The 25,235-nt window shown below is 46.9% G+C and overlaps 1 protein-coding gene across 5 annotated transcripts in view; it reads left to right on the forward strand.

Annotated features, from left to right (window-relative positions):
* The window catches only part of ZC3HAV1 (zinc finger CCCH-type containing, antiviral 1), a 57,803-nt gene that overhangs the window by 18,703 nt on the left and 13,865 nt on the right, over nt 1-25,235 (forward strand). For 3 of the 5 annotated variants that reach the window (XM_047762896.1, XM_047762899.1, XM_047762897.1), the window contains 8 exons: nt 2,207-2,342; nt 5,254-5,506; nt 9,284-10,045; nt 11,031-11,129; nt 14,318-14,441; nt 17,039-17,213; nt 21,970-22,087; nt 24,318-24,420. In XM_047762896.1, the coding sequence (XP_047618852.1) occupies nt 2,207-2,342; nt 5,254-5,506; nt 9,284-10,045; nt 11,031-11,129; nt 14,318-14,441; nt 17,039-17,213; nt 21,970-22,087; nt 24,318-24,420 (1,770 nt within the window). Of the gene's footprint in view, nt 1-1,679; nt 1,700-2,206; nt 2,343-4,620; nt 4,782-5,253; nt 5,507-9,283; nt 10,046-11,030; nt 11,130-14,317; nt 14,442-17,038; nt 17,214-21,969; nt 22,088-24,317; nt 24,421-25,235 lie in introns of those variants that run through there. The other 2 variants (XM_047762900.1, XM_047762901.1) reach the window with 2 other exon arrangements.

Below are 25,235 nucleotides of genomic sequence, written 5' to 3' on the forward strand. Positions count from 1 at the left end.
TGTACAAAATAGTATGAGGGAATACAAGCCTCAAGCCTACATATGGGGATATTTCAGTGTTGCTAGTAAAGTGCAAATAAAAGCATAAGTCTATTTCTTTCCCACTGCAGTAGCAAAGTGATAAAACTCCATGTTAATGTTCATGTGGGGAAATAGACATGCTTAGATTGTAGGAGATCAAAATGACACACAAGCTGCCAGGAAAATTATTGTGTCCTTTGAGGCAATGCTTCTAAAGGAATCAATCTCAAGAAAATAATGTCAAAGAAGAAAAGTTGAAAAACAAGGTCCTACAGTGTAGCGCAGAGAGCTATATTCAGTGTCCTATGGTAAACCATAGTGGAAAAGAATATATAAAGAAAGAATGTGTGTATATATACATACACACATACATATGTGTGTAACTGAATCACTTTGCTGTATAGCGGAAACTAACATTGTAAATCAATGTAAATTAATATCTTCAATAAAAGACCTTAAAATTTAGAAAAAAGAAAAGTTTGTACCAAGGTCATGTAGTGAAAATCACCATTACCTAAATACCTCACAATTTGATAATGGTTGTGCAAACTAGAAAATAATTTCTATCCCATCATATTAACAGCTGTTAAAACCATAAATCTGAGGACACTGACCATATTATAGGGAGGGGAGCCTATGTACGTTTAAAAGGAGAATGAGGGAGTTATCTTGTGGCCCAGTGGGTTGAGGATCCAGCAGTGTCACTGCAGTGGCTTGGATCACTGCTGTGCCATGGGTTCCATCCCTGGCCTGGCGAATTCCACATGCTGCGGTCTTGGCCAAAGGGAAAAAAAAAAGCGGAATGAGTTTGTTATGTGGACCTGTCAAATTATGGTTTTTTTGTTTGTTTGGTTGTTGTTGTTGTTTTTTTTCTGATTTTTTTAGGACTGCACCTGTGGCACATGGAGGTTCCCAGGATAGGGCTCAAATCGGAGCTACAGCTGGCAGTGTACACCACAGCCACAGCAACTCGGGATCCTTAACCCGTTGAGTGAGGCCAGGGATCGAACCCACAACCTCATGGTTCCTAGTCATACTCGTTCCTGCTGCACCATGACGGGAACGCCTGTCAAATTATGTTTGAAACATGTAGCAAAACATGGATGTACGTATGAAAACAGGGCTGTCAAGGTTTCTCAGTGATCTGGGTGCTTGTGGGACCTCAGTGGGATTCAATCATTTGAGGATCTTGCTGAAAGGCAGATTTTGATTCCGTAGAACTGGGATGGGGTCTGAGATTCTAAATTTGTGACAAGCTCCCAGGTAATGGTGAAGCTACTTCGCAAAGACTTAAAGCTCTGCCATGAAGTGTAGTAGCCACTAGTCATGTGTGGCTATTCAAATTTAAAGTAAAACAGAAATGTAGTTTTTAATCTTATATCTATATTTCAAGTAGTCACCAGTCATGTATGGCTTACATCTTAGCCCAGATTATAGAACAGGGTCCATCATCGTACTAGCAAGTTCGATCAGACCTAGATCATTGGTCTTAAAGTAACAGAGATTTTTGCCTCTTTCTTTGTAGAGTTTAAAATACACAATTAAGGGCTTGTTTCATTCCTTGGTTTTTTTGTCTATGCCTGCGGTTTGCAGAGGTTCCCAGGGCAGGGACTGAAGCCACCCCACAGCAGTGACAACTCCAGGTCCTTAATCTGCTGAGCCACCAAGGAACTCCTAGGTGTGTTTAATTTGTGAAAGAAAATCCTCATATTCCCGTTCTCCATCTAGATGTTACCCCAGTTCATATTTCTTTAAGTGCGTTCTCTTTTTTTTCCCGTCTTTTTTTTTTTTCCCCCGTCTCCGAGGGCCTCACCCGAGGCATATGGAAGTTTCCAGGCTAGGGGTCAAATTGGAGCTATAGCCGCCGGCCTACACCACAGCCACAGCAATGCCAGATCCCAGCTGCATCTGTGACCTACAGCACAGCTCACAGCAACACCGGATCCTTAACCCACTGAGCGAGGCCAGGGATTGAACCCGTGTCCTCATGGATACTAGTCGAGTTCGTTGCCACTGAGTCACAACAGGTGCTCCCTTTCAAGTGTCTTCTTGAAGAAAGACCAACCTATGTTTGTTACCAAAGTATATGGGCATTGATTTTCAATGACTGAAAGTTACCTGGGTGATTGATTTTTCTTTACTTTCTGTGAAGTGAAAACACTGACAGTTGTCATTTTTCTTCCAGGAATTTATGCAAATATTCTCACGAGGTTCTCTCAGACGAGAACTTCAGAGTCCTGAACAATCATGAGCTCTCTGGACTGAACAAAGAGGAATTAGCCGTGCTCCTTGTCCAAAGTGACCCCTTTTTTTTGCCAGAGGTAAGTTCCGACTCCTTTGTTTGAGAGGCAGGGAGCGTGTCATAGGCATGTTAGAATGGGAGCAGGGAAGCTTAGAACCAGGGCTCTGCAGGTGGCAGTTAGCAGATGGCTGTTGCTCTGTGACCTGGGGGATTCCAGCAATTCCCTTCCTATTTGAAGTTTTACAAGAATTTGGGTCTGGAATGCCTCCTGCGCCAGGCTTCGAGCGAACCCTTTGTGAGCAAGTGTGATCTGAAGAAGTAACAGTAAGACCAGTGGGTGGATGCTTTACATCTGGGTGACCTCCTGGAAGAGGTGGGCTTTGACGTGAGGCTTTGAATAAGGACAGGGTATTTTGGTTGAGGGTACAGGCTAAGTTGTCCTAACACAGAGACCTGAAAATGCAGTGATTCAAATAAAACATGGCTTTCTCTATCACTTGATAGTCATTAAACCACAGCTCACGGACCAAATCCTGCCTACCTCCTGTTTTTGTAGGTTATTGGAAAACAGCCACACCTATTCATTTATGTATTGTCTCTTGCCACTTTCTCATACATGAGGGAGCTGAGTATTTGCAACAGAGACTGAGTGGCTTGCAAAGCCTAAAATATTTACTCTTTGATCCTTTACAGAAATAGTTGGCCAACTTTTGGTCTTGCTTAGATGTAGGCAGGCAGATAGTCTGATGGTCATGCAGCCAAATTCCACATTGCCATGCAGGGACTCTGGCCAGTAGGTCAGCCTTGTTATCTTAAATATATCTGTTCTATCACTGGACCAGTAGATAATCTCTGTTCTCCTTCAGTATTTGGCTTCCTCCTCCACATCCAGCAAGGCTCTTCTCATTGTCACCATTTTCTAGCCAACAGGAATGTAGAGAAGGAATAAATGAAAGGCAAGCAGCTTCCTTTTGCTGGCAGCGGGAGGTAGGGGTGGGGGGGGCAACCACACCTATGGCATGTTCCCGGGCCAGGGATCAAACCCATGCCAGAGCAGTGACCCAAGCTGCTGCAGTGACAGTGCCAGATCCTTAACCCTCTGGACCGCAATGAAACGCCAAGCAACTACCTTTTTAAAAGATGCTACTTGGACAGTGTATAAAGCACATCGGCTCTCATCTCATTGGTCAGAACTTATCACATGGTCACACTTAGGTAGAAGGGAACTTGGGAAATGTAGTTTTTGGCTGGGTAACTACATGTCCAGTTAAAACTTGGGAGCATCTGTTGTTAGAAGAAAGATAGGGGCAATGGCAGATAATCAAGTCACATCCACATGGGAATATTGATTTGAAAATCAAGATTTTTTGTTTGTTTGTTTTTCTATTTATGGCCGTGCCTGTGATATATGGAAGTTCCCACGCTAGGGGTCAAATTGGAGCTGCAGCTGAGACCTACACTACAGCAACGCCAGATCCGAGCCGCATCTGCGACTCGTTCCGTAGCTTGTGGCAATACCAGATTCTTAAGCCACTGAGTGGGGTCAGGGATCGAACCCACATCCTCATGGATACTAGTTGGGTTCTTGACCTGCTGAGCCCAATGGGAACTGCAAAGGATGCTCTTTAAAGAATGGTATTGAGGAGTTCCTATTATGGCGCAGCAGAAATGAGCCTGACTCATATCCAGGAGGACAAAGGTTCGATCCCTGGCCTTGCTCAGTGGATTAAGGATCTGGCATTGCTGTGAGCTGTGGTGTAGGTCGTAGATTCGGCTCAGATTCTGCATTGCTGTGGCTGTGGCTGTGGCTGGCACCTGCATCTCCGATTTGACCCCCTAGCCTGGGAACCTCCATATGTTGTAGGTGCAGCCCTAAAAAGCCAAAAAATAAAATAAAATAAAAGAAGAATTCAGTGCCCATGATTAGCAGGTGGTTGTGGGAAGGTTTCTGCCTGAAGTGTATTTTCAGCTGGTAACTGAATTGCCATTTACCACTTGTCAGGGTTAGGATCGCAGACGAGGGGGCAGCACTCTGTCCTGAACCGAGGATCTGAGGAGCTGGTTCCTGTAGTGGCACATTGACCAGAGCATTGAAAACATAACTATCTATTTGAAAATTCTGGGCAAGGGTAGTCTCTAAAGGGGTGTTGTAACCTGGGGGAGAAGGTGGAATATTTCCAAGGTTTGTGTTGGAGGGGGTTGGCCAGGGTTCAGCCACTTCCAAGGGTGGGTGATGGAGGATGATCTTTGCCTGTCCCTCAAAGTCCTGGCTCTGCCACTCACCACCTGTGTGAGCTTGGACCAGGCATTGCATCCTTGTGGGTCTCCCTTCACCCATTGTTTTGTATTCATTCAAGGAACACTCAGGAACGCCTGCAAGGGTAGGGACTGAGTTAAATTCTGGAGGCAGCAGTAGACAAAACCCACTGCCTGCCCTAAAAAACTTCGCATGTCCACACTTTGCCACTTGACCTTGACCTGTGAGGACATATGTGCATCAGGCAAATCTGACGTCCTGGTATGTAAACTCATTTCATTGGAGTGTGCCCATTAAGGGAGGAGATGGTTTCCTTTTTTCCGGCAGGAGCACCCTTAGTTCTGTCAACAAGGTACCAGGAATGTTAACCAAAGATCGTGTGTGAGGCTGCTGGTTGTTCTTGGGCCACACCCGCGGCATATGGAGGTTTCCAGGCCTGGGGTTGAGTCGGAGCTATAAAGCCGCCGGCATACATCACAGCCACAGCAACGCCAGATGAGCTGGCTCTGCGACCTACAGCACAGCTCACGGCAACAACGCCGGATCCTGAACCCACTGAGCGAGGCCAGGGATCCAACCCAAGTCCTCATGGATACTCGTCAGGGTCGTAACCCGCTGAGCCACAACAGGAACTCCCTCGTGGAGATTTTTATATAAGCTTTCTTTAATGCTCGTGCGGTACCTACAGAAACGTGTTTTATCTTTGGCTGTTGTTTCTTTCTCTCTTCTGTAGATATGCAAAAATTATAAGGGAGAGGGTGGAAGGCAGATTTGTAACCAGCAGCCACCGTGTGAAAGGCTCCATGTCTGTGAACACTTTACCCGAGGGAACTGCAGTTATTCCAACTGCTTCCGGTCCCACAACCTGATGGACAGAAAGGTCCTGGCCGTCATGAGGGAACACGGGCTCAGTTCAAGCGTCGTCCAGAATATCCAGGACATCTGCAACAGCAGACACCGCCGAAAGAAACCCTCCGGGGCTAGAGGTGAGTGCTCTCCACCTTTTCTTTCTTTTTTTTTGGTCTTTTTAGGACTGTACCCACAGCATATGGACGTTCTCAGGCTAGGGGTCTAATCAGAGCTACAGTTGCCAGCCTACACCGCAGCCTCAGCAACACCAGACCCAAGCTGTGTCTGTGACCTGCACCACAGCTCACAGCAATGCCAGATCCTTAACCCACTGAGCGAGGCCAGGGATCCAACCTGAGTCCTCATGGATACTAGTCAGGTTCGACTGGCAACCACCATTCTAGCTTCTGTGTCTGTGAATCTGACTACTCTAGGATGCTCATATAAGTGAAATCATGTAGTATTTGCCTTTTTGTGACTTGGCATCATGTGCTCACAGTTCATCCATGTTGTAGCCTGTGTGAGAATTTCCTTCTTTTTTAAGGCTGAATAATATTCCACTGTATAGATGTACCAGAGTTTGTTTACACGTTCATCTGTCGATGGATACTTGGGTTGCTTCTGCCTTTTGGCTCTTGTGAGTTATGCTGCCACGAACATGGGTATACAGATATCTCTTTGAAACCCTGCTTTCAGTTCTTTTAAGTACATACGCTGAAGTGGAATTCCTGGATCACATGGTAATTCTGTTTTAAATTTTTGAGGAACCACCATACCATTTTCCACAGTGGCTGTGTCATTTTCCATGCCTATCGGTAATGCACAAGGGTCCCAGTTTCTCCACCTGCTCACCAACACTTGTTAGTTTCTGTCTTTGAATAACAGCCATCGTAATGGGTGTAAAGTGAACAGAGCTGTTTCTTAAGCATTTCCATATTGTTTACTGGAATGAATACTTGCAGTTTTAATGTCTTTATGGCATGGGTATAGAGGAGATGAGTTTTATGAAGCCAATAGAATACCTAATGCTAAGATTCTGTGAGAGGTACTAAACCATTCCATCTTTTTGTATCTGAGAAATGGTTTCCGGTTACAAGGGACTTTCACCTCAAATGTCTCATTACAGTTCCTCACAGCAACATCATGAGGAAAGACAGGTGTACTCTTGGCTTCATGTAATGGATGAGGAAACAAGGCTTGGAAACACTAAGTGACTTTTCTTGCAGCCAGCCTTAAATCATTTTTAGAAGAATGAAGGGTAATACGGTGAATCAAGAAAAGTAATGCGTTCAGGGCCTCTTACCACCAGAGAGGAGGGGCGCTCACGTGTTCTGATTCCATGTCTCCTATTTTTTCTCCCATATCAGAGTGTTCTCTGAACCTCTGAAGGAACAGGTTTGGGTGTATTTTCTCAATACAATTTTTTTGCTTTTTGCTTTTTTTTAGGGCCACACCCGCAGCATATGGGGGTTCCCAGGCTAGGAGTCGAATCAGGGCTGCAGCTGCCAGCCTACACCAGAGCCACAGCAACATGAGATCCGAGCCACGTCTGCGACCTACACCACAGCTCATGGCAACACTGGATCCTTAACCCACTGAGCGAGGCCAGGGATCGAACCCGAATCCTCATGGATACTAGTCAGGTTCTTAACCCCCTGTGCCACAACAGGAACTCCCAACATACATTTATCATATGTGAGAGAGAGTTTTATTTGTTGTCACAGTAGTTAATCTACCCAGTTAAGTGTTGTAGACGGAGGAGGAGGCTGGCTTGTGCTATATCCCTTTGCCACACACGCACGTACTCCACACACATACACACAAAGACAACCATCTACGTACACACGTACCTCCCCCACACATGCACAGAGCTCGCACACAACACGCACAATACAGACACGGCACACACTTCGCACACATACATGCCACACAAACACAAGTGCATTCACACGTGCATTCATAGACACACTTCGCACTCGTGCACACTGCATACACCACACACACACATCTCACCAGCAGACATGTCACACACCCACGATGTATCATATACATGTACCTCACACACATACACACACACCCATGCATGCATGCGCACACACACACACATATACCACACATGCATATTGAATACATACTGGCACACACTTCATGCGTATACACACTCAGCGCAACGCATGGCACATATAAACATCACACACGTACATACCACACTTCACACACACTCACAATACATGCTCATTCCCTCCTTCCTCTCTGCTTCCCGGGGTTGTGACTTACCATGTTTCTAGAAAGAGGCCAATTTTTCTAAAAAATTTATTTTGTTGAAGTATAGGTGATTTACAATGCTGTTTTAGTTTCTGCTGTATAGCAAAGTGATTCATTTATACATAGACATAAATTATTTTTCAGGAGTTCCTGCTGTGGTGCATTGGAAATGAATCCGACTAGTATCCATGAGGATACGGGTTCAATCCCTGGCCTTGCTCAGTAGGTTAAGAATCCAGCATTGCCATGAGCTGTGGTGTAGGCTGCAGACCCGGCTCGGATCCCAAGCTGCTGTGGCTGTAGTGTAGGCTGGCAGCTGTAGCTCCAATTCAACCCCTAGCCTGGGAACTTCCGTATTCCATGGGTGTGGCCCTAAAAAAAAAAAAGCAAAAAAAATTTCTTTTTCATATTCTTTTCCATTATGGTCTGTCACAGGCTAGTGAATATAGCTCCCTGTGCTATATAGGAGGATCTCATTGTTTATCCTTCAAGGATACATACATATCTACTAGTTTGTGTCTTCTAATCCCAAACTCCCAACCCTGCCCCCCGCCACCCCTCCCTCTGGACAACCACAGGGCTGTTCTCTGTGGGAGTCTATTTCTGTTTCATAGATAAGTTCATTCTGTCGTATTTTAGATTCCACATATAAGTGATATCGTATGATATTAGTCTTTCTCTGACTTATTTCACTTAGTATCGTAATCTCTAGGTCCATCCATGTTGCTCTAAATGGCATTATGTCCTTTTTTATGGCTGAGTAGTATTCCACTATGTATGTTGAGAGGCCAATTTGGGGGGTTATTATTCACTTATGGTTGGGCATTTGGGGCTAGATGAAGGACTCTGGAAAATATTTTAGCTTGAATGAAATCAGACCTTTTTTGAAGTTTCCTTTTTGTTGTTTTTCTAAGTATTGTGCGTTCTTGACTTCTTGGGTACACCTCCACCACAGTGTGGGCAAACTCTGAACGAATTTCGGAAGCTCTTCTGTGATTGGCATTAGTCTGTGTGCCCTCCCCTTCGCCATCACAGTGACTGTTGACTGGAACTAGGGGACCGTGGACAGCGCCTCCTAGGCGTGTGGGCGTTTGGGGGCTAGAGTCCCAGGAGAGAAGTCGAGAAGAGCCAGGGTCAGTTCACCTCTTATCCTGGGCCGGAGGATGGTGTTTTCTTCTGGTCCGACAGGGGATTCTTCGTCATCATGACCACCTTCTCAAGATTTTCACACCCCAGTAATTTGGTGGAACTTGGAGAGCAAACCTGGAAAAGCTGAGGAGGGGCAGGGGTGAGAAGTCAGTTCTAAACTTATCTATGAAACGGAAACAGACTCACAGATGGAAAGAACAGACCTGAGGGGCTGGGGCGGGGTGGATTGGGAGCTTGGGGTGAGCAGGTGCAAACTAGTATATACAGAATGAATAAACAGCAAGGTTCTCCTGCAGAGCCCGGGGAGCTATATTCAATAACCTGTGACACACTCTAACAGAAAAGAAAAGGAAAACAAATAAATCCGTAGAGTTGAGTCACTTTGCTCTACAGCAGAAATGAATACCATACTGAAAATCAATGATAGTTCCGTAAAACATTTTTCTACAAAAGTGGGTCATGTGAACGCTAACTTCCATCGTTCTGTTTTTCTTTCCCAGCTCCTTCCTCCCATCATAGAGACAGAGGGAGAAGCAAGAGCAGGGAGCGATTATGCCAGGACAGTGTCGAATTTCTTCCACCTGCTTCGGCTGCTGCTCGGGTGTCCCGCACACCCAGTCCAGACCCTGCCGGCCGCCAGTCCTCCCCAGACGATGGCCTTGTCGAGCATCTTGCCACCAAGTTCAAGGGCTTGGGAAGCCATGATTGCCCTCAGCCTTCCTCTGTCTCGTCTGCGGCCACCAGCCAGGGAGGAACAGGTCCAGTGGGAGGAAGCCAGAGTTTTTTAGAGAATGGCAGCCCAGAGTCTCTTTTGTTGGTGAATTGCGGAGGTTCTATTTTCAGTTTGGCTTCAACCCCAGCTCCCAACTGGAAGGGCCCCACCTCCTGGCAGAACAACAAGGACCCCAGTAGAGAGAGTTCGTTTTCTCCTAATCAAGCCGTCACCTTCTCTCCTCTCGGTTCTCCCCAAACGCCCCAAGCCACGACCACCAGCAAGAGCCCGACTCTCTTTTCCTCGGACTTCGTGAACCTCGAGGGCAGAAGTGGGAATCAAGATGGCCAGCCTTTCCAGCTTTTTCATAATAACGTTGATGCAATGGCCACAGATGTCGCTTCCAGGAAATCTTTAAGCTACAAAAGCGCAGCTAGCAGACAGAGAGAAAAGTCATTACCTAGAAGCCCGGACGCGGGCACTGCTCACAGTCATCTCCAGCCGGCTGGCAAAGTGGCAGAAGATGCAGCTGCGGCGGCCTTTGGTAACGGTAAATGCATAGAGAAGACATTCTGGGCTGGTCTGTCTGCAGTGCCACCTCGTGGCTCTAGTAAAGTGATGGATGAGACGGCTGATGTCAGTAAAACTGGTGCCACTGGTTCAGGCTTGACATCAGCAGTCAGAGGGGAGGGGCTCAGATCTGATGTTGCTGTGGCTGTGGTGTAGGCCAGGGGCTACAGCTCCGATTCGACCCCTAGCCTGGGAACCTCCATATGCCGTGGGTGTGGCCCTAAAAAGACAAAAAGACCAAAAAAAAAAAAAGATTCATGGAGGAACAAAGGGGGCCCCGTGTCTAGTGTCTCCAGCAGAGCAGCTATGGCTGGTGGTTTCTCTTTGGATGTTCCTTAGCAGTTATTAAAGGGTGGGGAGGTCTTGGGTTAAGGAGTGATACTGATGGGAGACTGACAGGTGAAGACGGAAGGACCAACCGTAAAACCCTTATGGAAGAAGCGGCCACATTTATTGAGAACAAGAATAGTTCAACCATGGTTTAAGAAATAAACATAACTCTCAGGGGACCCTTATGTCCACGTGTGCTTTCATGGAGGGGCTGTAGGTTCTCATGAGCGATACATGAATCTTAGAAATTTTCTTTTTTCTTTTTTTTTTGTCTATTTAGGGCCACATCTATAGCATATGGAGGTTTGAAGGCTAGGGGTCAAATCAGAGCTGCAGCTGCTGGCCTACACCACAGCCACAGCAACACCAAATCCGAGCCACGTCTGCAACCTACACCGCAGCTCACAGGAATGCCGGATCCTTAACCCACTGAGCGAGGCCAGGGATCGAACCTGTGTCCTCACGGATGCTAGTCAGGTTCACTAACCGCTGAGCCACCACAGGAACTCCTAAATCATAGGAATTTTCCTGAACTGGGCCCCCGTTTCAGATATCCTTTCCCCCTGAGACCAGATGTCTTGATTTTTGGTTTCGTTATTAGGATCGGCGCACATGCAGCCTTTTTTGTTTTGTAGGTTCTGCACCTGACGCCAGGAGTACTGCATCTTCCATGATGGATGACCACGGCTCAAATGAAATTTGTCTTGACCATCTGGATAAGGGTTGTCAGCTTGGTAAGTAACTTTAGCACTTTCTGGAAGCAGAAACTTTATTACAGTGATGTGGCTAACGTTTGCTGATTGTTTACCCTATGTCAGCTGCAATACTCGGACTCTTGACCCTGCATCTTCTTTAAACTTCACATCAGCCTTAGGTTCTGTTGTTAACCTGTTTCACAGATGCACAGGCAGACCTTGGGTGTTGACCCTAAACCACAGCCACTTCACCCCTGCAGGTCATTATACTTTATGTTTTTCTTTCTTTCTTTCTTTTTTTTTTTTTTTTTTGAATGTGCCTGTGGCGTGTGGTACTTCCCGGGCCAGGGATCAAACCCACGCCACAGCAGCAACCCAAGCCACTGCAGTGACAGTGCTGGATCCTAACCTACTGTGCCACAGGGGAACTCCTATACTTTCTCCTTTTGCAGTTCAGTTTTAAGTGAACTATTATATTTAATCAAGGACTCATCTTTTTACATACTAAAAGCAAGCCAAAGTATCCCAGCAGACACATTTTCAAAGTTCATTTTCCGTCGTGATTTATGCATTGCCTCTTCTGGGCCGTGGGCTCTTTGCAGTTGCCCCTCTCGTGAGTACTGAGGGACCTGTGCCCAACATAACCAGTGGCTTGTGTGTCATTCCAGCCAATGAGCCACACCTGTTCACTGTCCCCTTCTACCAAGTTTCCTATAGAAATGTCCCATGGGATGGCTTGGGCTGTGTTGCTGCCCTCTTGCTCTGCATCACTCTCTCCCTTGCCTGCTTCTGCTCCAGACCTAGGCACCACTTCTGTTTCATTTGTTTGATCACTTTGTGGTCTTAGATGCACTCACTTTGTGTCTGAAGAGGAGACTCTGCCCTGTGTTCTCTTAGACGTATGGCCCCAAACATAAAAACCTTTAACTTAAAAAAATGTTCTTTTCGAAGTTCCCGTTGTGGCTCAGTGGTTAACGAATCCGACTAGGAACCATGAGGTCGCGGGTTCGGTCCCTGCGCTTGCTCAGTGGGTTAGCAATCCGGCGTTGCCGTGAGCTGTGGTGTAGGTTGCAGACGCGGCTCGGATCCCGTGTTGCTGTGGCTCTGGCGTAGGCCGGCAGCTACAGCTCCGATTCGACCCCTAGCCTGGGAACCTCCATATGCCGTGGGAGCGGCCCAAGAAATAGCAAAAAGACAAAAAAAAAAAAATGTTCTTTTCGATTATGGGAAAACATACATAAGATGGATTTTACCCTTTCACCGTCTTACCCATTTTAAGTGTATAGCTCAGTAGTGATCATTCCATTCATCTGGTTGTGCACCAGTCTCTAAGAACCCTTTTCGTCTTGTGAAACTGAAACTCTGAACCCATTTGGCAAGGGATCCCCTGGCAGCCACAGTTTTGGTTTCTGTTTTTATGAGTGTGATTCCTCTATGTCCCTCATGTGAGTGATGTCACATAGTATTTGTTTTGGTCTTTCTTCTTGGAAATTCCCAGGCTAGGGGTTGAATCAGAGGTGCAACTGCTGGTCTACACCGTGGCTCACAGCAACATCAGATCCTTAACCCACTGAGTGAAGCCAGGGATTCAATGCACGTCCTCATGGACGCTAGTCAGGTGCTTAACCCTCTGAGCCCCAATGGGAACTCCTGTATTTGTCTTTTTCTGACACTGGCTTATTCACTTACCACAGTGTCCTCAAGATTTGTCCATGTTGTAGCCTTTGTGAGACTTTCCTTCCTTTTTAAGGCTGAGTGTCATCCCATTACGTTCTAGCATGTTTTGTTGATCCACTCATCCGCTAATGGACTCTTGAGTTGTTTCTACCTTTGGCTACTGTGTGTAGTACTGCTGTGAACACAGTTGTGCAAAAATCTATCCAAGACCTTGCTTTCCGTTCTTTGGGGTATAATCCCAGCAGTGAAATTGCTGGACCATATGGTAAATCTATGTTTAGTCTTTTGAGGAGCTGCAATTTTCCATAGCAGCTGTATCATTTTACATTTTCACCAGTAGTGCATCAGGGCTCCAATTTCTCCATGTTCTCGCCAACCGTTGTTAATGTCTGGTTTTGTTAATTTGTGTGTTTGTAGCAGCCATTCTAATGAGTGTGAGGCAGGAATGGACTGTATCAAATGCTGCTACTTTTGAATCTGCCAAATCTCAGGCAGTACTGCTCTGTGGGTTTCCCCGTGACATCCGAGTCTGCCTCTACTGCTACTGAAGTAGTCATTTATTTATTCATTTATTTATTTTTCGCTTTTTAGGGCCACCCGCTGGCATATGAAGGTTCCCAGGCTAGAGGTTGAATCGGAGCTACAGCTGCTGGCGTACGCCACAGCTACAGCAACGCCAAATCTGAGCTGCGTCTCTGACCTACGCCACAGCTCATGGCAACGTCAGATCCTGAACCCACTGAGCGAGGCCAGGGATCGAACCCGAGTCCTCATGGTTACTAGTTGGGTTCATTTTCACTGAGCCGCGATGGGAACTCCGTACACTTTTAGACATTTCAAGACAATCTAAACATAAGGCAAATTGTGAAAAACAGAACTATTTTCTGTACTTATAGATTATAGGCTTATGATATTAATTTGTTATTCGGCAAGTAGTCATTGAATGGCTATCTTTTGCATGCCCTGCTCTCTGCCAGTAAAGCAAGGGAGATGCAGGCTAAACAATGATGCAGGCCTCTCTTCAATGAGTTTGTCATTAAAATGGGGCATCAGAACATCCGCAGATTAGAAAACTGCCTAAAATACATGAATAATAAAGCCCAAACTAAGGATGGGGTACTGGCTGGGGGGTACAAAATAGAAGTCAGGTCAGAAGCCTAAGAGATTAGTGAGGGAATTCTTCTGGAAGGGGTGCTTTTTAGGCCAGGGCTTCAAGGAAACAAGCAGTTGGCCATGCTGGAGAGCCTTTCGACTCAATAAATTCATGAGGCAAGTGCAGAAGGTAACTGTAAATTTACAATGACCTCAGATTTCCTTGTGGATAATGTGGCTTCTGGGGGGGGAGCATTTCATTTTCTGGCGCATCTCCATGGGTGATAAAGGAACATGGAAGTAAGGATTTGGGGCAGTACAGGCAGGGGCCAGCATGAATGGCGGTGGAGCCAGGCCATGCGCCTGCGGGGCTGGCGGGCTGGCGACGGCAGACCTTGATGGGGAAAGTTAGCGATGAATTTGGCTGAATCAGTCAGACCTCTCTTCTGTCTTTGCAGAGACCTGCAGCAAAGTTCACTTCCACCTGCCCTACCGGTGGCAGATGCTCAGTGCGAACACCTGGATGGACCTCTCGCTCATGGAGAATGTCGAGGAGGCCTTTTGTGACCCCAAAGTCTCCGTGTAAGTTGGTGGCCGGACTGGCTTATGAAAGCCACAGCATCAAAGGAACGCCTAGTGCTATGTTTATGGGAAGAAGAAAAAGCAGGTTCCCCTCAGGATGCCGTTCAGGTTAACTCTTGGGATAAAAAAGGCAAATGCCTGCTGGGTTAATGAAGAAAAAAGTATAAGTGGGGCAGGTGTGAAGTCACTCAGGGCCTGGCTGATACAAGGGGTTCTGGGATTGTTCCCTTAGGTGAAATAAACAAGGACACAGTATTTGTTGATACTTGGCACATGTCCTGGAGAATAATACGACGCAGGGGGCAGTTTGTATTCCTCTCAGCTCATCACAGGACTATTACAAGGATTGAATGATGAGCTTGACAGAGCCTTTGGCGGAGTTCCCTCTGTGGTTCAGTGGGTTAAGGATCCAGCATTGCTGTAGCTGTGGCGCAGATTGAAGCTTTGGCTCAGATTTGATATGTGGCCCGGAAACGTCCGTACACCATGGGTGCAGCCAAAAAAGAAGAAAGAAAAGAGGGACTTTTCTTTAATTTCATGGTTTGAGGAAATGATTTGAGTCACTTCATATAGTTCTGGGCAGGATTTGGTTGAACGCGTTAGCATGTCCTGCCTTCCTTCCTGCTTGCTGTATTCTGTATCCTGGCGGTTTCTAAGAGGCTGCCTTCCATTTCTGTTTCTTGTAGGGCTGGTAGGGGCAGTACCACTCCTAAGCATGTGTCTATTTCCTTTTTTAGAAGGAAATATTGAGGGGAAATAGGGACATTTCATCATCCGCACATTTAGTGAAATGGGGTAGAGAGTCTGTGTGGCTGCATTTTGCCACTAGAGGGTGACATCAACCATTTTCTTATTTCTGGGTGTGTTTCCCTCCCCCCCCCCAGATAAACCTGAAGCAGGGTTTCTCAGCCTTGGCCCTAATGACTTTGGGGACCAGATAATTATTTGTTGGGGGCCAGTGTAGCATCCTTCGTGGCACCCACCCGTGATAACGCTCGTTTTGATATCCGGAGATGTCTTCAGGACTGTCAAATGTTCGGGTGGCAAAATTGCTCCTGATCGAACATCCCCGATCCCAAACTTTCTGGTCTTGGGAGTCCTACGTAGTGTTAAAGTGTATTGACGATCCCAAAGAACTTCTATTGATGTGTATACTGACATGTATTCCGCATTAAAGATCACAGCTGAGGTGTTCTCTTGTGGTGCAGCGGGTGGAGGACCTGGCACTGTCACTGCTGTGGCTCGGGTTGCTGCTGTGGCACAGATTTAGCCCCTGCCCCCAGGAGCTTCCCCAAGCCGTGGGCACAGCCTAAATAGGAAAAAAAAAAAAAAATCACAACTGAGAAAAATTAAAGGATTATTGATTCAATGAAAATAATGAAATTAATTCATTAAAAACCAATAATAAACTCATTTATGTTAATGTAACATCTTTGATAATGACATATACGTATAAGCGCTTACAACTATATATATGTATAACTACAAAAGTAGCTTTTCCAAAACAAAACCAAATTTGTTGTGAAGAATGAAATTGTTCTGTATTTTTGCAAATTTATTTTGTTGTGAAATCCAACATCATGTAGCCTCTGGAAAACTCCATTGTGCCCCCGTGAGGGTATGAAAGTGAAAAAGGCAAGTAATGTCTTAATATTACGATGAGAATAACTTTGACCTGGCTGGCACCCTGCAAAAGTCTCGGTCTGCACTTTGATAACTATTTAAAGAATGATGATTGAGGGAGTTCCCGTCGTGGGGCAACAGAAATGAATCCGACTAGGAGCCATGAGGTTGTGGGTTCGATCCCTGACCTTGCTCAGTGGGTTAAGGATCCAGTGTTGCCATGAGCTGTGATGTAGGTCCAAGATGCGGCTCAGATCTGGCTTTGCTGTGGCTGTGATGTAGGCCAGTGACTACAGCTCCGATTCGACCCCTAGCCTGGGAACCTCCATATCCCGTGGGTGCAGCCCTAAAAGGACAAAAATAAATAAATAAATACTGAAGAAAGTGACCTACTGTGAGTTTCTAATTGACTTTTTTTGTTTTTGTTTTTGTCTTTTTTCTAGGGCTGCACCCACAGCATGTGGAGGTTCCTAGGCTAGGGGTCAAATTGGAGCTGTAGTCACTGGCCTACAACCACAGCCGCAGCAACTCGGGATCCAAGCCGCATTTGCAACCCACACCACAGCTCACCCAAACACCAGATCCTTAACCCACTGAACAAAGCCAGGGATCGAACCTGCATCTTCTTGGATACTAGTCAGATTTGTTTCTACTGAGCCACGACGGGCACTCCCTCACTGACTGTCTAACACAGAGCCACTCAAATGTTTTTTTGTGGGTACAGTTTCCTTTGGAAATATTTCTCAAAGGAAGAACACATTTTGTGACACCATTAAATATGTGGGATGGGCAGGTTACGTGCCTGTACTGCAGTTTTTCCTTGCAAGCTGCATACAGGAAATTCAGAGATCCCCTTCAGCCCTCCAGTTTTAATTCTGTCCTCTTATCAGGGACGACCACGGTGTGGAAAGTATGGAAAACAAGCGTTTTGCTTCAGTGAGGCATGTTGTTAACACTGAGCTTTCCCTTCTCAGCCTTTCTATTGGAAATTATAAACTCAATTTCCAGGAGATGACTTGTGATTATAATCCCATCCGACGCCTCTCCACGCCTTCATCTGTCACGAAGCCGCCCGGTACTGTCTTCACCACGAAATGGGTTTGGTACTGGAAGAGCGGACCTGACACATGGGTTCGATATGGGGAGAAGGTGAGTACACTGCCTCCTTGTGGACACTCTTGTGTAAACTACCCAACTTCAGAAGAAACTCTGATGCCTGCCTGGTTACCATGGGGCCGGGACCTGGTAGAGGATGCGGTACGTTTTTACGTTATACCCACAGCCCTGTCCGCTCTTTTTCAGCAAGTATGTACTCCGATTGCATCATAACAATTATAATTATAATTTTTTTTTTTTTGGTCTTTTGTCTTTTCAGGGCCACATCCACGGCGTGTGGAGGTTCCCAGCCCAGGGGTTGAATCGGAGCTACAGCCGCTGACCTACACCACAGCTCACGGCAACACCAGATCCTTAGTCCACTGAATGAAGTCAGGGATCAAACCTGCAACCTCATGGTTCCTAGTCAGATTTGTTTCTACTGTGCCATGACGGGAACTTCTTTTTTGCTTTTTTTAAGGCCACACCTTCTGTACATGGAGGTTCCCAGGCTAGGGGTCATCTGTAGCTGCCAGCCTACACCACAGCCATAGCAATGCAGGATCTGAGTTGTGTCTGCGGCCTACACCACAGCTCACAGCAATGCCAGATTCTTCGGCAACTGAGCGAGGCCAGGCATCAACCTGCATCCTTGCTGATACTAGTCGGGTTTGTTACTGTTGAGCCACATCGGGAACTCCCCTTGAGATGACTCTCTATGTGTTGGTACAGAAATGTACAGAGGCCATTGCTTTCAGCCAGAAGAGGAGGCAAGAGTGAGCAATCAGAAGACTGATGGAGGTGGCCACTGGGATTCAGTCACAGGCTGGATTCAGAGAGACTGGAAGATGCTAGGCTTACCCACAAAGGGATGGAGAAACAGGGGAGAGAAGTTTAGATAAGCAGAGCTTCCGTGTAATGTCTTTCTTCACTTTGATTCATAGGATTAAAAAGAGAGGCCTGCTGTATGGCACAGGGAACTCGTTTCAGGAACCTATATGGGAAAGGAATCTGAAGAAACATGGATATATGCGTACACATAACTGAATCAGTTTGCTGTACACCTGAAACTAACACAACCTTGTTAATCAATTATACCCCAGTACAAAATAAAATTTAAATTAAGAAATAGGAGTTCCCGTTGTGGCGCAGTGGTTAACGAATCCGACTAGGAACCATGAGGTCGCGGGTTCGATCCCTGCCCTTGCTCAGTGGGTTAAGGATTCAGCGTTGCCGTGAGCTGTGGTGTAGGTCACAGGGGCGGCTCGGATCCCGAGTTGCTGTGGCTCGGGCGTAGGCTGGCGGCTACAGCTCTGATTTGACCCCTAGCCTGGGAACCTCTATATGCCGCGGGAGCGGCCCTAGAAAAGGCAAAAAGACAAAACAAAACAAAAAATATATATATATATATTTGAGGGAGTTCCCATCTTGGCTCAGTAGTAACGAACCCAACTATTATCCATGAGGATGAGGGTTTGATCCCTGGACTTGCTCAGTGGGTTCAGGATCTGGGGTTGCTGTGGCTGTGGTGTAGGCCAGCAGCTGCAGCTCTGATTTGACTCCTCGCCTGGGAACTTCCACATGCCACGGGTGCAGCCCTAAAAAGACAATGTGTGTGTGTGTGCGTGTGCTCTTTTATATATATGTACATATATACATTTTGTATACATATATATGTATATTTGAAGGTGACAGAGGGGTGAGGAGGTGGAGGGAGCTTAAATAAGTAATGAAATCAAAGTGATGGGAAAGAGAAAAGAAAAGCAAGAGATTAAAACGAAGACACAGGAGGGATGAGGAAATGCCAGCGTCAGATTCTCTGTCGTTAGAAGTTGATGGACCACCGCCTGTTTGGTTCTGAGCTCCCTAGCTGCCCAAGTGAGCAAAGAAACACGGTCCGTTCCAAGGTCCCTGTGCCTCTGTGGGAAGAAGATACCAGTTCCTCAGGAGAAGCACGGCTTTTTTTCTGTTAGTGAGACCTGAGAAAAACATCTCCTTTGGGGCCGCAGAGGGGGACCATGTACGCCGTGATGAGTGAGGGCTCCAGCCGGGGCCCCAGCACCTCTGCAGTCGCGCGCTGGTTCCCCAGCGGTCCTAGCGGCAGATCCCCGTTAGGTCCCTCAGGACCTGAATGCACAAGCTGGGGTCGAGCAGAGCCGCCCTGGCAAGGAGGCCCAGGCTCGGGGCTCCATCTCCAGGTCTCCTTCCTCTTTGCTCTCCTCTCTCCCAGCGACCCAGCCAGCACCTTGGCCTGAAAAGCCCTGTGATGGTGAGCTCTGTATGGGCTCTTCTTCGTTTAGCCGAGGATTGTGGCAGAGTGCACTTGCGGAAAAGTGATTCCCCGTGAGGGGCCGGTGGAAGCAGAAATTATAAACTCCAGTTCTTCAGCTTGGTGATTAGATAAGATACCTAAAGAACGCTCAGTAGAGAATACATCATATTTAAATTTATACAAATTCTGTCACTCATGTTCCCTAGTAAAACATCAAGAGACTTTTTTTTTTTTTTTTTGCTGTTTAGGGCCATGCCCACAGCATATGGAAGTTCCCAGGCTACGGGTGGAATCGGAGCTGCAGCTGCTGGTCTACACCACAGCCACAGCAATGTGGGATCCAAGCAGAGTCTGCAACTTATACAACTTATACCACAGCTCACGGCAATGCCAGATCCTTAACCCACTGAGCAAGGCCAGGGATCGAACCCGAAACCTCATGGTTTCTAGTCGGATTCATTAACCACTCGGCCACGATGGGAACTTCTGACTGAATTTTTAATAAGAATTGGACAACTGGAGTTCCCGTCGTGGCGCAGTGGTTAACGAATCCGACTAGGAACCATGAGGTGGCGGGTTCGGTCCCTGCCCTTGCTCAGTGGGTTAATGATCCGGCGTTGCCGTGAGCTGTGGTGTAGGTTGCAGACGCGGCTCGAATCCCGCGTTGCTGTGGCTCTGGCATAGGCCAGAGCAGCTACAGCTCCGATTCGACCCCTAGCCTGGGAACCTCCATATGCCGTGGGAGTGGCCCAAGAAATAGCAATAACAACAACAACAACAACAACAACAAAAAAGACAAAAGACAAAAAAAAAAAAAGAATTGGACAACTGAAATTTCTGGGCTAGGAACCTTCTTGATAGGAACGGGGAGAATAGAAACTTTGGCCAAAAAAGGGTAGATGCGTATGTTTTGACAGTGAACTCTCTGGAAGGTAGAATTAAGAGGTGGAAGTTTAGGTGCTAAGCCAGGACTTGCGCCTACACAGATGGGGGCCACGGAGAGGACAGAGTTAGGAGTGACTGGAGGTGGAGCCAGGAGGAGTCATGGGCTTTGCATCAGGCAGGGGGTGCAGACCCAGACCCTGGAGAAGTTTCCTCGCAGATAGCCAAGCTTAGCCACTGGGAGAGCTGGCCTTGAGGGCAGGAGTTCATTGCCCAGGCCCAGGGCAAGCCACAGCTCTAGAAAGCCAAGAAAGGCAATAGTGTAGGCACAAGACAAAAGCCAAGACCTGGGTACTGAAACTGAGACATAAATTCAAGAATACATAATAAGACAGAACACTGTAGGAGTTCCTGTCGTGGCTCAGTGGTTAACGCATACAACCGGGAACCATGAGGTTGCAGGTTCAATCCCTGGCCTCGCTCAGTGGGTTAAGGATCTGGCGTTGCCGGGAGCTGTGGTGTAGGTTACCGATGCAGCTCAGATCCCGTGTTGTTGTGGCTGTGGTGTAGGCTGGCAGCTCTAGCTCCCATTTGACCCCTAGCTTGGGAACCTCCATGTGCCTCAGTGGGGCCCTAGAAAAGGCAAAAAGACCAACAAAAAACAAAAAAAAAACCACCACTGTTAACCAGCTATAATGGAAAAAGTCAAAATTTAAAAAAAGAATACACAATAAGCGCCCCCCCAGCTTTTTTTTTTTTTTTTTTGCTTTTTAGGGCCACTCCAGCAGCATATGGAAGTTCCCAGGCTAACACCACAGCCACAGCAACGCTGAATCCCAGCCACGTCTGCGACCTACACCACAGCTCACAGTAATGGTGGATTCTTAACCCACTGAGCGAGGCCAGGGATCGAACCCACGTCCTCATGGATGCTCGTCGGCTCTGTTACCACCGAGCCACAATGGGAACTCCGCCTTCATTCCACCTTGAAACCACGCTTTCTCATCATATGATAGGCTGAAATAGCCACAATGTTCTACTTCATGCCAGGGGGTTGGATTCTGTTAGACAACGAGTGTAGCCCTGATGTCTGCTCGTCGGGTACAGGTTGCTCTGTACACTTGAGTCATATTTTATTATTTTATTTTATTTTATTTTTTTGTTTTGTTTTTAGGTCCGCACCTGTAGCATATGGAGGTTCCCAGACTAGGGACTGAATCTGAGCTGTAGCCGTTGGCCTGCACCACAGCCACAGCAATGCAGGATCCCAGCCGTGTCTTCGACCTACAGCACAGCTCACAGCAATGTCAGATCCTTAACCCACTGAGCGAGGCCAGGGATCGAAGCTGCACCCTCATGGTTCCTAGTTGGATTCATTTCCGCTGCGCCACAACAGGAACTCTCGGTCATATTTTATGGTAGACTTAAAAAGAATACTGTAAAGAGCTCTATTTTTCAGGCTTCCACCAAAGGTACGGTTAGTCTCTGCAGGGTCAGCTGTGCTCCCAGCCCCACAGTGGAGAAAAGCCCAGAAGAGGGTGATGTGGCCCCGTGTGGAAATCAAATCCCAGGGCTAAAATACAGAAGCTCTGTCATGACAGAAATGTCTTAAAAGCCTCCTGAAGTCTTTCCTTTTTTTTTTTTTTTTTAAAATAGAAAGACAATCAAATTTCAAACATTGACTCTGCGTACCTGGAGTCTTTCTTTCTATCCTGTCCGAGGGGAATCGTGCCATTTCAAGCAGGCTCACAAAACTTCGAGCTGAGTTTCCCAGGTAAGTGGGAATGTGGCGGTGGTGTCTTTCGTGGGAAGCTGGCCTGCAGCCTCCATGTAGGGGAGGGGACACAGGGGCCATGGGAGCTGCGCTCAGGACTGGGGTTCTTTCTAGCAAGACAAGCAGTCCGGGGGTGGGAGCCAGTGGCAGCTGGACGACCTGTGCTGCAGAGCCTTGGCCTTGACACACAGTAGCTGTGCAGCTCTGGGAAAAGCACTAGGAACAGCATTGTACAATGGGGGACAGGATGACGTGGTCTCTGGGGGTACTTCTGGCGCTGCCATTCTAAATCTCTGGATTCCAGAGTTCCCGTCATGGCGCAGTGGTTAACGAATCCGACTAGGAACCATGAGGTTGCGGGTTCGGTCCCTGCCCTTGCTCAGTGGGTTAACGATCCGGCGTTGCCGTGAGCTGTGGTGTAGGTTGCAGACGCGGCTCGGATCCCGCGTTGCTGTGGCTCTGGCGTAGGCCGGTGGCTACAGCTCCGATTCAGCCCCTAGCCTGGGAACCTCCATATGCCGCGGGAGCGGCCCAAGAAATAGCAACAACAACAACAACAACAACAAAAGACAAAAGACAAAAAAAAAAAAATCTCTGGATTCCGAGAGTTCCCTTGCGGCACAGTGGGTTAAGGATCCGGCGTGGTCACTGCAGCAGCTCCAGTGGCTGCTATGGTGTGTTTGATCCCTGGCCTGGGATATTCCACAGGCCGCAGATGCATACTCCACCCCGCCCACCACCCACTGCAAAAAAAAAAAAAAATCTCTGATTCCAGGCGGGTTGCTTCCCAGGTGGAGGCAGAATTTTCAGGTGCCAATGACTGCATTAGAGTCCTTGGGCCTGTAGGTGCCTTCGGAATGTTAGAACCTTGCTGTTCCTTTTAGGTTTCATCATCTAGGTCAGTGTTTGATCTGTCACCTTTCCTAAAGACCTTGCCTTCTGCCATGTTTATTTGAGCCCCCTAGAAAGATCTGGTTACCTTCTGCCTTTTCACTAGCCATGTAGGATAATATTTTTTTTTTTTCCTATTGTTTTTTAAGGCAGCACCTGCGGCATATGGAAGTTCCCAGGCTAGGAGTCGAATCAGAGCTACAGCTGCCAGCCTACACCACAGCCACAGCAACACAGGATCTGAGCTGAGCCTGCGACCTACACCACAGCTCACGGCGACTCCAGATCCTTAACCCATTGACTGAACCAGTTATTGAACCCGCATCCCTGTGGATGCTAGTCTGGTTCGTTACCACTGAGCCACGACAGGAACTCCCAGTAATTTACTTTTTAAAGGACTCATGCTGGGAAAAGCTTAGATCTAGGAGTACAGCATGCGTGAATTGAAAATGATACGTCACATTCGAGGTAGGAAAAAACTTCAGGATATAGCTACCTCGTTCTAACCCATGATCACCGATGCCTGGTAGAGGACAGTTTTCATGGGTGATGTCTTGTTATCTGGTTGTCCTGGCTCTCGTCTTTACCACCTGACTTTGGTTTAAAGAGTAGGAGTTGCTGTTGTGGCTCAGCAGGTTACGAACCCCACCAGTATCCATGAGGATGCAGGTTCGATCCCTGGCCTTGCTCAGTGGGTTAAGGATCTGGTGTGGCCATGGCCGTGACGTAGGTCGGCAGCTGCAGCTCTGATTTGACCCCTAGCCCAGGAATCTTCCCTATGCCACAGGCCCAGCCCGAAAAAGAGGAAAAGAAAAGAAAAGGGGGGAAGAAATAAAGATGAGGTTAATGATAGACTGTTCATTTGCCTCTTTGTCTCTTGGGTCTTATAATAAGGGCAGTGAAGGATACGCATTTTTATCATGAGCAATTTCCATCCAAAAGGATTTTCTCAGCTCCTTCATGTAAGGTTGAGTCATGAATATTTGCTGGGTTGCTAGCCTCTGAAAAATAACAATAAATCATTTTCTAGGAGTTCCCGTCATGGCTCAGTGGTTAACGAACCCCACTAGCATCCATGAGGATGCAGGTTCAATCCCTGGCCTTGCTCAGTGGGTTAAGGATCCAGTGTCACCATGAGCTGTAGTGTAGGTCTAAGGCGTGGCTTGGATCCCACATTGCTGTGGCTCTGGCGTAGGCTGGTGGCTGCAGCTCCTATTGGACCCCTAGCCTGGGAACCTCTATATGCCACCAGTGTGGCCCTAAAAGACAAAAAGACCAAAAAAAAAATCATTTTCTAGGATTAACTCTTGATCTGTGTTTTCTTTTTTTCTGTCTAAAGGAATGATTCAGACAAACATAGCTTCCAAGGTGCAAAAGGATGTCGTCAGAAGGCCGACCTTTGTGTCCCACTGGGATGTGAAGCAGATGAAACGGGGAATGGGGTAGGTGATGGGAGGCACTGCTTGCTGCCACATGTCTGAGATGCTCATGCACTGATTTCAACCAGTCCCTCACGAATCCAGACGCTGTTCTCTGAAATGTACCGCCTCTCCTAGTTGCTGTTTCCTTTTGCTTTAATTCTGAGTAAGGTACTTGTTAAGCAGCCTAGCGTGACCGGAAGAATTCTAGAGCAGGAAATCTGTCTTTCCCTCAAACTCACAGGGACTTTGGGTGAAGCTCTTACCCTGGGCTCAGATTCTCTTTTTTTTTCGGTCTTTTTTAGGGCCACACCCCCGACATATGGATGTTCCCAGGGTAGGGGGTCAAATCAGAGCTGTAGCTGGTGGCCTGCACCACAGCCACAGCAACTTGGGATCTGAGCCATGTTTGTTACCTACACCACAGCTCATGGATACTAGCTGGGTTCATTACCACTGAGCCACAAAGGGAACTCCCTTGAAGTATTTTTAAAATTTAAATTTTCTCATTATGGAAAATTTCAAACTTAGAGAAAAGTATACAATAAACCCCTATGTATGTGTTAGTTGGGGGGGGGTCATGCAGAGAACCCCCACTTGCATGGTTACCCTGAAATACAGTTCGTACAAGAAAGGCAGGATTCTTTCCCCTATACCCCCAAAAGTACTTAAATGTTTATCACTTGACAAAGAAGCTGTAAGACAAATTTACTTAAAGCTAACACATTAGGACCTTTGAAGGTTAAGAAGTAAAAAAGGATCAAGTTTTTTATATTTTAAATCAATGGGAAATAATTATTTATGAAATCATGAATATTTGCCCCTTTTAAAAAAGCATG

This window comes from Phacochoerus africanus, chromosome 16, assembly GCF_016906955.1.
Source record: "Phacochoerus africanus isolate WHEZ1 chromosome 16, ROS_Pafr_v1, whole genome shotgun sequence".
NCBI classification, from domain to species: Eukaryota; Metazoa; Chordata; class Mammalia; order Artiodactyla; family Suidae; genus Phacochoerus; species Phacochoerus africanus.